This window comes from Mesoplodon mirus (genome assembly GCF_964341445.2).
Source record: "Mesoplodon mirus genome assembly, chromosome: 6".
NCBI lineage: Eukaryota > Metazoa > Chordata > Mammalia > Artiodactyla > Ziphiidae > Mesoplodon > Mesoplodon mirus.
The window spans coordinates 116,340,147-116,353,738 of NC_138982.1; the positions used below are offsets into that span (position 1 = coordinate 116,340,147).

Sequence of the window (13,592 nt, forward strand, 5' to 3'; positions counted from 1 at the left end):
TAAAATAAAATAAAGCAAACTGTACATTAACTAGTTACTTATTAATTAATGACAGAAAAGAACATAATCAATTAATCAAAGGGGGATAAAGCATTTATATCATCCAAAAATAACCCAAGGGAACACAGAAATACTTTTGAATAAATAGTTGTCCATAGTCTAAATAGAATTATGTACAACAGGGTCTCTCCTTCAAAAAGAAACAAACAAAAAAATCTCAAAAAGGGGTAAAGGTGTTAAAACACAAGTGAAGAAGAATACTTTGTTCAAGCTTATCAAGGAAATGAACAAAAAGTTAAAGTAAATTAAAGAAATATATTTTAGAAATAAGAAAAAATGATAACTGCAATTGAAAAAGTTAGGAAGGTGATAAACAGGCATTAAGAAATAATACAATGTGAAAGAATGATGACTTCAAAATTATTATAGAGAAGTTAACAAATATGGAACTGAGACAAAGGAAAGCCAATATAACTGATGTATTTGAGAAAAAGAAGTGAGACAGAAAAAGTATTCAGAGATAAAACAGAAGAAACCATTTTGAAATAGAGTAAATTAAAGGATGAATCTGAAGATTCTAGGGGATGTGCTGTCCTAGGAACATTAGACACAGGGTGATCAGGCCCAAGGTATAACCCAGCAAAGTTAAGGAAGAAGGGAATACATTGGTATTCATATTTGTATTCATAAAATGGTATCCCAGCTGAGGATAAAAATATTCTGTAAGCCTTGTACTTCCCTACAGTACCATTCAATACAAAAACAATAAAACATTTTCACCAAAGTCTGAGAAAAGAAAGTATGACTCAATAATTTTATACCTACCCTTCAAATTAGAGGCATTGAACAGACATTGTCAAACACACAAGGTGCTTCCAAAAGAATTGTCAGTGACTAAAACCAGCCAAGCATGAGAAGTAACCACTACTTGTTTCTCACTTGAAAAATTAGTATGAGCTAAAGATGTTTTAAATGTTTCACATTATTTTTAAAGCATTATCTGATTTCTATTTTTTCCTGAATGAATTTTTTCAGTCACTCAATTTTTTTTATTTTTTATTTAATTTTATTTTTATTTTTTTTAGTCACTCACTTTTTATTGGATATTTTGGTGGCCTCAATAAAATGCTTCAGAGCATGTTATAAAACAAACTCCACTTCAACTCAAAAGAGAACTTTCTAAAATGAAGATATGTTAATTTTTGTGTTTAAACAGTTAAAAGATTAAAAAAATATGTCCCTATAGATTTCTGTTTAGAATAGTGGCTGCTTCTTTAAAATAATAATAATAATAAAAGATGGGAATTTTGTCAAAAACGTATATATTTCTCAATACTTATACACTCTTGTGGCCAATTATATTCTATAAAAAGAAACATACTTTTGATTTACTAAATTAGGAAATAATTGGAAGTTTCCATAAAGTCGTGTATTGTCAATTTGTTTTTGATATTTTAAATGAGTTTCACCTGATATACTCAGTTTTTTAGTTTCCATACTGGAGGCAATCACCGTCTAGCATATGGTATATACAACTCAAAATGGAGCAGGCCTCAGCTTCACAAGCAAGGCAGCTGGTAGGTTTGACAGTCCTTTTCCAAATTACTCATTATGTTTTGAGTTGCTGCTAGGAAAAAATGTGTTGCCCATCTCCAAAATAGATGTTCTTTTTTATTTTTAAGCTTGGGAAAGACTTCCAATAGAAAATAAGACAGATGGGTATAGGAAGCAAGATATTTATCTCTATTTAGACCCTTTTCTTCTGTCAGTTCCCTCATCAAAAGAGTTTTCCAAACAAACAAATGAATATTTCAGCATTCAGACTTAACTCTGTCCTAGGATGTACTTTTGCTCTCATATAAAGAATGCCTTTGGAACAGTAAAAAGTCAAAACCACAAGAAGGGTTGGTGGATTTTTAATGACCAAAGTGGCATTTATCTGGATTTTGTGGTAAAGGGCAACTAGGGAAGTTAGATTCCAGGACTCTTTCTGAGGTGTTGATGACCTTGCAGATGAGGAAGGGAAATCTGGCGACTACTTTGTTCCATTGGCAAGTATGTGATTGTTTGCTCTCAGTAGGACTTCCCACATTGATGATCCTCAAAATCAAGAGTTTTCTTACACTCTCAAAAGTACAGGCAAGAAGGTGTTTATTCCAACTGTAAATTGCATAGAGTTTCCAATTCTTTGACTCAAATGCAGCTTATAAGAGTCATCCAGTTTGGAGGTTTAAAATGATTTCTAAATTGGCTTTCCACACAGACAATCATGTTTCATCTGGTATGTAATGTAGTGATTGGTTTCTGAATCTGTAAGTTTTCCAGAATATGCATATATTTCTAATTTTGTTTTAAAATCTTTAGGAACTACCCCTTGAGCTTTCTCTAAATTTTACATAGTTGGTACGTAGTTCTTCACATAATTTATACTAGAATCAAAAGATGGATTTTCTCCCCCTTCTGTGGTTTCTACTTTGTAGAATACTGATTATGTTATTGCTAAGAGCTTCAAAGTTAAAAAACTTTTAGTCTAGTAACAAATATTAATGTAGTTTTCTATTATTTGAATATTTAATTCATGATTTTACTTAATTTGTAGCTTCTCACCTTACAATAAAAGTTGGCTTATCTATACTTCCTGAATTAAAATTGATGTAAAAAGTTGATGCAAAGAAAAAGCAGGCTAATTTCCACATTATCAGTGTCTTCCTTGGTGATCCAATAAGAGCATATCATACATTCAGTTTCCCAAATTAATAGTAGTTGTCAGGTTTAAAGTATAGTCCTTCATATTTCTGAGCACTGTCATAAGCCATTTAAGAAAGATTTATGAAATGACAGACTTTCCCAGAATAAAGTACAATGTGTCAAGAAGCTATTCTTTAGTTCCAGTCCAATGGGAATTTAAGAAATCATTAAAAAAAAAGAATAAAAAACAGAAATAACTTTTGAAATGCCTTGTAGGTGACAAATATATCTCAATACTCTCTGTATACCACATTTTCTAAACAAGGTATTTTTTTATTCATGAATTTTAATATATTGGAAATTATTAACATACTGTTCTATATTCCGGGAGCTTGTGAAATAATAGAAATCAAGTGGTCATGGTTTATTGGCATAAGGCTTCTATATATAAAGATCTATCATTTAAATGTGATTTTTCCTGTTAATTTATGAAGTTATTATCTTATTCTTTCCCGTTTACTTCTTAATTTTAGATGTCATACCATAGATATGTAAAGTTATTATTAATATGAATTCTTACAAATGCAAGAAAATTAAAACTATAGTATATTCTTTAATTTTCTAACAGCATCAATTGTAAAAAGCATGATCAATTTAATAATTGTGTTTTAAGAAAAAATGCCTGCAGTTTATGTTCAAATTAATCATAAGCCATAAGCATACTTCAAAAATATTGAAATGTGAAATAATGTATGTCTCAGAAACTAGGAATGTGTTAACAAATGTTGGCATACAAAACTTTTTCACATATATGATCAATTTTGAACTCAATTCATTCCTATAGCAGTTTTGATACGTCAGCGCTTTTCTCTCCATTTTATAGAGGAAGTGATTGTGGATTAAGGATGTTGAATAACTGACAAAGGAAGTACTGCTCAGAAATGGCAGAGCAGAAATTCAGATTGGGAAGGCAAAGTTTTATTTATTGTATTTGTTATCCATATAAGAGTACATTACATAACAATAATGTTTGTGAATGTTTCAACCAAAGGGGGAAAAATGTTATGAGTCTGGATGGCTATACATCAAATGTCAACAATGTCAAGCCAGTATAATAAGAAAGCTTTTGAAGTGAGGTGGACCATTTATAAAGCTGTGTCAAATTGAATAACTTTTTAAAGTATCTCTTGGTATATTAAAGAAGCAGTGTACTAAATTAATTTATTCATTCACCCACCCATCCATTTATGCATATATCTATTTATTTACTTATAACACAATTACCAAGATTTCTTTTATTCAAACACATTTCTCAGTAGGTTAAGCAAAACTTTAAAAGAGATGCAGAAAGTTTATCAATACATTTGAAAATACCTTATTTTTGTTTACAAATAACTACCACTTAAATTACTGCAAGCACAAGCTGTTAACTTCAGTTTTGCAAAGCCAAATGAAGAAAAAGATATATTCAAACAACTTTTCATGCCAAAGAACACGGCTCATCCCTCCCTTTTCCTCTTAGTGTAAGCATCAACTTACAGTAACTTGAAGCATTCTACTAAATTTTAAGTAGGCATGCAGATAATAAGTATGCAGCAGTACAAAATACCCTTACAGAGCGGAGACTCTAAGCAGCTTAAAATAAAAGTGCATAAAATAATAGAACTTCTTAATTTAGTTCATAATCTTTTATATTAATGAATATCAAACATAACTAATAATTGAATATTTTATACACATAAGAAAAATGAAGTATTGTATTTTTCTCAAGAAAAGTTAGAAGTTTACGATATTCATCATTCATATATTATTTTACAAGAAAATTGTTACCTATTAATTGCTAAGTAACAAAAAGCCACTACAAAACGGTTTAGTAAAGTGATGAAAAAGTTAGGAGCAACTTTTACAGCAGACAGTCCCTCAAGTAATATTTTAACAGGGATGAACAAATGTATTTCATTCAGTCATATCCTACTATGCATGAGCTATGAAGCATTGTACAAAGCCATGCGAAATGGATAGAAGGATGGCTACTTACCAACAGGGCGAGCTGTAGACATTACAATGGTGTGGTGAGAACATAAAAAAGAAATTTAAAAAAAAAGAAAGAAAAGAAAATTATCAGAATGCATGATGTGTAATGTTACATTTAAGTATGGACAGTAGGGTGATTTCTAGTCTCATTATTCAAGTATGAACAGGATGTCCTAGCTTGATAAAAACTGAACATAATTATAGATAGAACTCTAAGAAAATAATTACTTTGCACACCGAGTTTAACTCTAAGCAATTTGAGAGGTACTTTACATAAGGTCTTATTGTCATCATCATTTACTAGAGTTATTATTTCAAAGATCTTATTAGAGTTAAACAGCCTTGTGTTACCCCAAAGTTAAGAACCTGATGAATATAACTATTCAAGTCACAGGCTAGCAAATGCCATGTCAATAAAAGAAGGGCTTGCTGTCTGATTTAAATAGCAATTGGATTTTAAGCATGGTTAGTCAGAACCATTACAAGGACTACAGAAAAGGCCCTGACACTGCGTTTCAGCCAGTAATAAGTTAAGATCACATCACTTTTCATCCGTGGACAGGGTAGATGAAAATATAACAAATAGGTTGGAACATCCTTAGAGATTTCAACTGAGTAGCTCTCTAACTACTGTTAAGCTCTTTTCTTTTTTTGGCAGAGGGCAGGAAACAATGACTGACAAATAGATTCTTATTCATACTGAGAATGGCTTTCAAACTGCTGCTTCAACAAATTATTATTTTTTTATTATTCTATAACTTTCAATCACTAAAATCAGTTGTCATAGACTGCCCACTTTTTTAATGCACAGAAACTATAAGAGACACACATGGGTTTAATAATACTTTCTTTAAAAAGAATAATGCCAAATCAATTTACATAGTAAACCACTTTATATAAAAGCAATGGACAAATATAAAACATATGGTCCCATTTTCAAATGAAGAAGAAATAGATTTAGTAGCGTTTGAACTTTTATTAAATCTTACATTTCAAAATATAAATTTATTCAGCAAGCGTTTCATCTGTACCCCAGTGGGTAAAGCTCCAGTGTGAACGCAATGTAACTCTCGAACTTATGAGTAGTTTTGTCTTGATGACTTGTTGGCATGGTGAGATAGATATAGCCATTGAAACCATATTTATAGACCTTCATTCACTCAACAAATACATCACAATTCTAGTTCTGTGCAATCTTTGAAACTATATTGGAGTTTCTTCTCTATGAGATTCATGGTCTTAGAATATTATTCACAATTAAAGGGGGGGGGTAATACATCTCAGAGAAGACTGAAGCAATTATAGCAGCTGAATGAAAATTCTAGCTTAGTGAAACTCTAGTGTGTCCTACAGTCTATAGTGTGTTTACTATAGCAAGAGGGAGAAAGTAAGTTGAACTATACACAATAATTTCTTTCTTTTTTTTTGGGGGGGGCACAAAAATAACAACTGAGAACAAAACAACAGACTAACGTAATGAAGTTATGCCTTATTCTAACTGATGAGATTTCTCTTGATTTTGCCAATGTCTAGTAGTAAAAGTACTTTGTGTTTCACTTCTGAATTTGCATTTTTCAGGTGCCACCTCCAGCTGAATCTGAAACATGTTTCCTTTAGAAACAAAAAGGCATTTTGAGTCTATGATTGTAAAGAGAGAAAAAGAAAAAAACATGGCGAGAAATCATGTTTTAAAGAAATAAAATATATTTCTCAGTCTAGGAAAATTCCAAAAAAATTAAAGCTTTATTGCTCTAGAGCCAAGATAGTTTTCCCAATGAAGCCTTGATTTATGCAAAGCCAATTTAAGCAACTGAAAAATGGGAAAAAATATGTTTACGAATATGCAGTTCGTGTTCACTCATTTTGGAGCCACTTTAAAAAAGTTTTATTAGATCATGAAATATTTGATTAGAATATAAATCTAGCAGGCTTATTATTATCTAGCAATATTTCTTTCTAATTTTATGTTTGTCTAGTCAGCCAAGGGGGCTACTTGTTATTAAGTTTAATTTTATAGTCTATTTTCACCATATTTCTGAAGTGGAAAACAATTGAGTAAGTCTGTTTCAGATTGTGATTATAAAACTTCTTTTTCTTTTCTCAAACTGGCTAAAGTGAATATCATGATAAAATTTTAGCACAAACATCACAATAAAACTTGTCCTTGTAACATAGCAACATTTCATCCTGAAAAAAACCCAGCAGGTGGATATTTTCAAAATCAGCAAATTAAACTAAACTGTGTCCCTGCATTAAATGGATGAAAATGGATGTGGCCTCTTGGGTCAGTTGACCCTGTTCTAATAAAACAATCCAGAGAAGGGCTGAACATTTCATTTATGTGCATAGAAAAATGAGTGTAAAAAAAATAAGCCGTAGATATTTTTTTTTCCATTAACCTCTTAGTATGAGAAATCCCAACCGCTTTTCCTAATGGTAAAAAGTATTTTTAAACAATTTTTACTCCACATTCTATTATATTATGGAGGTTTTAATTCTTTAACCCTGTTTTTGAGGTTTCAGTCTTAGATGAAATGCATACTACACAGATTAAACACTCTAATCCATTTACAGAACACAGATTAGGGGAGAGACCATTAAGGTTTGCTGATTTAAAAAAAAAGAATCCTATGGAAAACAAACAACTCTTTTATTAGTTTTGTAAATTAGCTTCAAACATCCATCCAGGAGTAGCAGGCTTTGTTAAATGAAATGGTAAACCTGAAACTTTCAACAAATCATGAAAACAATTAGCTGGGAAAGATCTTAAAGCAAACAGACCACTTCAAATCTCATTCATCCAAGCATTCAAGTATAAAAGGAACCTTGCTGCTTCTACAAACAAACAACTCCTCACATTTTCTCACCATTTGTTTAGTCAGCAAATATTTTTTTGACGGGAACATTTCTTGGTTAGTTGTTTATTTTCTTTTTCCACTTACTTTAGAAAAAACAAACAAACAAACTTTGGGTGAATTATGGTCAAGTGAATTGCTTTTGCAAAGGACTGACTAGATAAAAGCAAACAAATATACATAAATGTATAATCACCTACCAGAAAATGTAGGTTAACTATACTAAAGTGGCTTACAAATCAGATTTTGATCATATTTTATCAGTATATATATTCAATTGGTCTATCATCATAGCTTTTTGTGATCTGTTAACTAATGAGGAATGAAAATCTTTTTAAGCAACTAGCTTGCTAATTTTGTCTAAGTTTATTTTATATCTAAGTCCACACTAGAATATCTGGATGGGGGGAAAATGGATTAAGTGGAATAGGAATGAAGTGATTGAGAAGTCTGAAACTCACCAGTTTTTTTTCTAGGTATCCAGAGTAAATGGCTCCTAATATTTACCTGGAGGAAGGTTTTTTTTAATGATATGATGCCCAAATCATACATCTGGCAAAAATCATTCTTCTTACCATCTAGAGGACCAGTCTGAGAATCCCTGACACACTTCTTGCCAATCCAAATTCCTCCAAGCCTTTCTCCTAATCTTATGAAAACTTCTGCGAGCAAAGCTGCACAAGGCTAAGAGGTCTGACTGAACAGGGTGAGATGCAAGTGAGACATGGATATAAACATGCAGCCAACTTCCTTATCATAAGGGATGGGAGGAGGAGGCATTAGTTAAGGTACTGGAAGAAAGGCTGAAAGACAGAGCAATGGATGTACTTGCTTATCTCTGAAGTTCTGTGGGTGTAAACAATGCCATGGGTAATATCTATTTGGCGAGAGTAAGTGTAGCTGTGTACTTGGTACTACTTGGTACCTTGGGCTATATAATTTACTCATGTGGATCAACATGCACCACCAGGAAGGTAGCTAATTCATTCTAGCTCACTGTAGGGTTAAGTAATGCTTTCTTTCACTTATAAGCAATTGCAGGGAGTCTATAAATGAAAATTATTCCATGACTGAGAAAGTGCATGATACCCAGAAAGTGAAAGTTATTACAGGAGTGGCACTGACTATTTCAATTTTTTAAGGTGAATGAACTTCACAAATCACTTTCTAAATCAGATTTTCTCAACATGGGAGCTCCTTTGTGTCCATTTTTCACATTTGGAAGCAGTGTTAGCTTTTTCAGATTGCTTTTTGAATGCTGAAATAAAAAAGGATTTCAAAAAAAGTCTACTAGTATAAGGTGACAATCTAGTAAACAGAAAACCAAGTATCTTTGAAATTAGTGACATTTAAAAGCAGTAAATAGTTCAAAACAATGGAAACATAAAAGATTAGTGTAAATCTTTCCCATTTTTAAGATTTACTTTTTTTTTTTTTTTTTTTTTTTTTTTTTTTTTTTTTTTTGCGGTACGCGGGCCTCTCACTGCAGTGGTCTCTCCGGTTGTGGAGCACAGGCTCCGGACGCGCAGGCTCAGCAGCCATGGCTCACGGGCCCAGCCGCTCCGCGGCATATGGGATCCTCCCGGACCGGGGCACGAACCCGCATCCCCTGCATCGGCAGGCGGACTCTCAACCGCTGCGCCACCAGGGAGGCCCTAAGATTTACTTTTAAACTACATTAGCTATTATATATTAAATAAAAATTAATCACTTCAAATGATCATCCCTTCAAACCCAAATCTGAAAGCAATTTTACTTCAACTAAAAAATAAAGAGGACACAAAATCTAGGCATTTTAATGTAATAATAAAACAGCATAAGCTATTATTTTGATTGTGAGTTCACTTACCAATTTAACCAAATATTAGTCTGCTGGTTCAATTGTATTTCACATCTTAAGTCTCTTACCTCGGACTGTGAGGGTAGCAGAAGCTTCCACTTTTCCAACCCGATTCTCAGCAATACACATATATGTGCCTTCATCTGTACTCATGGCCTTTTTAATTCTCAGTGTGTAATCATCTTTGATGTCATACCTGTGTAGAATATGAATTGGTTTTATTAAATAATATTGATTATATTTAGATAACACTAAGTATTCACCTTCATTTTTCTCTCTTATATGGTATTTTACCTAAAATAACACACACACACACACACACACACACACACACAACGTTCGGCCATAAAATGCAATTGCTTAGATTAAAGGTACTGCTAATAAGATCATTAATTTTGTATCTTATCTCTAGCTGCTTGATTATCAAGTACCGATAATTTAGATACGTATACAACTCTGGCTGCATCAAAACTATCAAAGGTATTATTTACACTTTGACTTTTTTGGTAGCTCTTAGATAGTAAGAAAACAGTGTATAGTTCTATAGTGTATAGTTCAGTTTCTTGGTGAGTTCTGTTTTTATATTTTATAAGTTACACTGCATTCAAATATATGATTTATTTTTTAGGTACCTGGAATATAATAGAGCTGAAATATATTAAAGGAGAAAATTATCTTATTTGTTGGCAAATTGACAAAACAGACATTGGCTAAAAGAATTAAGAAGGGGTAATCCTTTTTTAAATTAGCAATATTAACTTTTAAAACATCAACATGCCTTGGAGTGATTTCTGGAAATGCACGTCCTCGGCTCTTTCACAAACATTTATCATCACACTTTTATTTTTTAACAAGTACACTAACATAGTAGTTCAGAAAAAAATTCTAAAATTTTAACATGAATTTTTTTAAGAGTTTGCCTAAGAATATGTTCTTATTAGATTCTAAGAAATTATACAAATTGATGAAGAAGTTATCTTTACATTGTTTTCATATCTGATTTTACTTCTCAATTTTCACTGATGGTCTTTGTTATTTCACGCACACATTTTTGCAATAGCTTCTGGTTGATCACACTGACTGTCCTCCTCATACATACCACACAGTTAAAGCTATATTTCCAAAATATTACTTTAATTGGTTCTGTCTGCTTACAACTAGCTGTGACTTCCTACTGCTTTCGGGACCAAAAAAAACTTTTTAGGCTTGCACTGAAGACTATTATAATCAGATTTCTTCTACTTCTAGCTAGTTATAAAAGAATAACACAACTTAACATTATTACGAGCTGAGACATGGACCTAATAAAAGTTCTGTTTTACAGAACTCTGCAAGACAGAAATCAAGTGTCTATGAACCAAGCCTGCCAACTAAACTCAACTATCCTTGCTCCTCCGTCCTCCGGTTATGGTGGTTACTTTTCTGTCTGCATATTTCGGGTTAAACTTCTGCTGATTTACAATGTCTTAAGTCATGAGGGAAGCCTTATCTTCCACTCCTCTTGTTTGAAGCCATCCATTACCACACTAGAAAACCATGATACTTCTCTCCTCAGAAGAAAATAAAACAATACAAACAAACAAAAACCAAAACCGACCACCCAAAGCAAACAAAAAAACTTATTGCTACACCAATCATTCTGCACTTACTCACATTTTGATATGTCTATTTTGATAGAGGCAGAGATCCTGTCTGCTTCACTCACTGCAATATCCAAAACCCCAACACAGAGCTTTTAACATCCAGTAGCATAACCAAGTGGTTAAGAGCACAGACTCTGGTCTTTGAGATTTTTAAATAATCTCTCCAACTTCTTGTTCACTCTTTTCGAACAACATGGCCCTTTTTCCCTAGCTCAGCATAACAACCTAATTACCACTGTGTCTTTGTACTTCTCTTGTAACTTCAGGGGATGCCCTTCCCCTACAGTTTTCATTGCTGATCATTCTTGACTTTCAAGATAACCCAAATATTCCCTCAAAGATATCTTCTTGACCAAACAATGTAAAGTAGCCCTTTACCCACCAGTTACATTATAAAATTACTTTTACTTGTTTTTATTCTTTGTTTTCATATTTTTTGTTAGTTTTAGTACTTTTTATCTTTTTCACAGCACACACCTCTATCAAATTTTTGTTTGCTTGTTTATTGTCTTCCTAGTTTCCAAGAGCATGTATGCTCCAAGAGAACAATAATTGATTCTCTCTTGTTCCAAACTATATACTCTGAACCCTATCAAACAGCTCCTGAGATCTTGGATGTGCTCAATGAATGCTTACAGAATGAGTGATGAACCATCCAACAAATTCTTAAAATTCTTCTATAGTTCTTTCATAGCATGGTTATTAGTAAAACAATTGTATGCAGAACTGAAAGGGAAACTAATATGAAATATAGAACTCTATTATATCAAGAAACAGAGTAGTGTTATTAGCTTTATATATCAGTAGTTAGTTCTGAAAACTAATGTTTTAAATCAAACAAAATACTGTAAATGTTAAGACTCACAATATTTAATACATAAATGCTACTATGGAGATAGAGCTAAAATAAAGAAACTAGCAAATCCTGACTAGCAATCTAGACTTTTGATTTACATATTATCACTGTAAATTTCCCTCTGTAAGTTAGTAACATGAAAAAAACCCTCTCTCTCTGCACAAAAATAAATGAAATAATTCTAGAAGAATATCTAAAACAATGTGAAGACTACAGGAGAACAAAATAAAGCTTTGTGCTTTGTTCAATGCTTTTGAGAATATCAACTCATTATTTTGGCAACTAGGGTGGTTTCTAATCACATGTGTTATTAAAATAAAATAATGACCAAAAATGAATTTGCATAGTGTTCTTAAATATACTTTTTAATGTATTCTCATAACAATTCTGGTAGGTAAGGAGTAAAGTTATTATGTCTCCTATTTTAAAAATTAGAAATTTTAGGCATATAAACTTCAACCTGAAACTATATAGTTTATTTTTACACTTTTATAAAATATGGCATAGTGGAATATTATGTTCAATTTTACCCCCTATTTATCAGGAAAGGAATTAGAGACATAAAAATTGAAAAGGTGACATACATGAACTTGAACTCTTAACGTGTAAAAACAATAACTTCAAAAAATATAACTTAAGTCTAGAAAACTATGAAGAATATGAATCAGTGAACATGGAAATACTCAGGAAATCCCCAAATATCAATATTAAAGGAGAATACTTGAAGCCTAAATAAAATACCTTTAGGATAAGAGGGGGGAAAAGGCTATTTAATTATGCAATTATAAGAAAATACATGGAAATTGGTTATTCCAGGAAACCAACAGATTATAAATTCTGAGACATAGGGGAAAAAATGAAAAAATATTGAGTCTAGTCTAATGTTCTAATTTTAAGATTAGAAAAATAATACTTTGCTATTCAGAGTCTGGGAATTCATTGGTAGCAAAAGTTTAGACCATATTAAAAATTAGCTCTCCTGGCACATTTTTCATCAATTATATTACAAAGGTTACAACATTCTACCAAAAGAAAGCATAAAGTTTCAATTTTTAAAAATCATGATTTATGAATCTATAAAGAGAAATTAAACAGGGGATATACTACCAAAATGGCAAATACTCCCACAAATTTTTCCTTAATGGGTTCAATGAATAAATGGTCAACATGCCAATTAAGCTTTTAGTGGCAGAGTTGTTATTAGAATTCAGGCCTTGTGGTCTGACTACAGAAATTTACACTGGATACTATAAAATCATAATTGCAGTTTGCTCATTTGTGGACTGAAGTCTGCATGAGAGCAAGTGGTGTATGTGTATCTGTGTGTGTGTTGTGTTTTGGCTCACTAATGTTTTAAAATTATTGGAATAACTGATATTTAAAATTTTGACACTTTCACATAGAAATTTGGATTTTCAAATCAAGGTCTGTCTTCCTCCGAAGTACACACTTTTTCTCCTTCATCACACTGCCTACATGGGTCTAATAGAACTGTACAACTGTAGACACTGCGGTCCCTTCCAACATGACTGAACCACTGTGCCAGTCTCTAGCCTGAATGCTGACAGTACCCACAACCCAAGAGACTGAAGCATGTCATGGTACCTTTGTCGATTTTCACAATAAGATACAACTCAGATCAGAGAAATTATAAACCTATAATTATGATCAAATTA

General features: G+C 32.2%; 1 protein-coding gene across 1 annotated transcript in view; it reads right to left on the reverse strand.

Annotated features, from left to right (window-relative positions):
* ROBO2 (roundabout guidance receptor 2) overlaps positions 1 to 13,592 on the reverse strand; it is a gene marked incomplete at its 3' end in the record, with an annotated part of 582,226 nt that overhangs the window by 112,288 nt on the left and 456,346 nt on the right. The window contains exons 6-7 of the mRNA XM_082624487.1: positions 9,486 to 9,613; positions 4,727 to 4,738 (exon numbers count right to left, since the gene is read on the reverse strand). Coding sequence (XP_082480613.1) covers positions 4,727 to 4,738; positions 9,486 to 9,613 — 140 coding nt within the window. The remainder of the gene's footprint in view (positions 1 to 4,726; positions 4,739 to 9,485; positions 9,614 to 13,592) is intronic.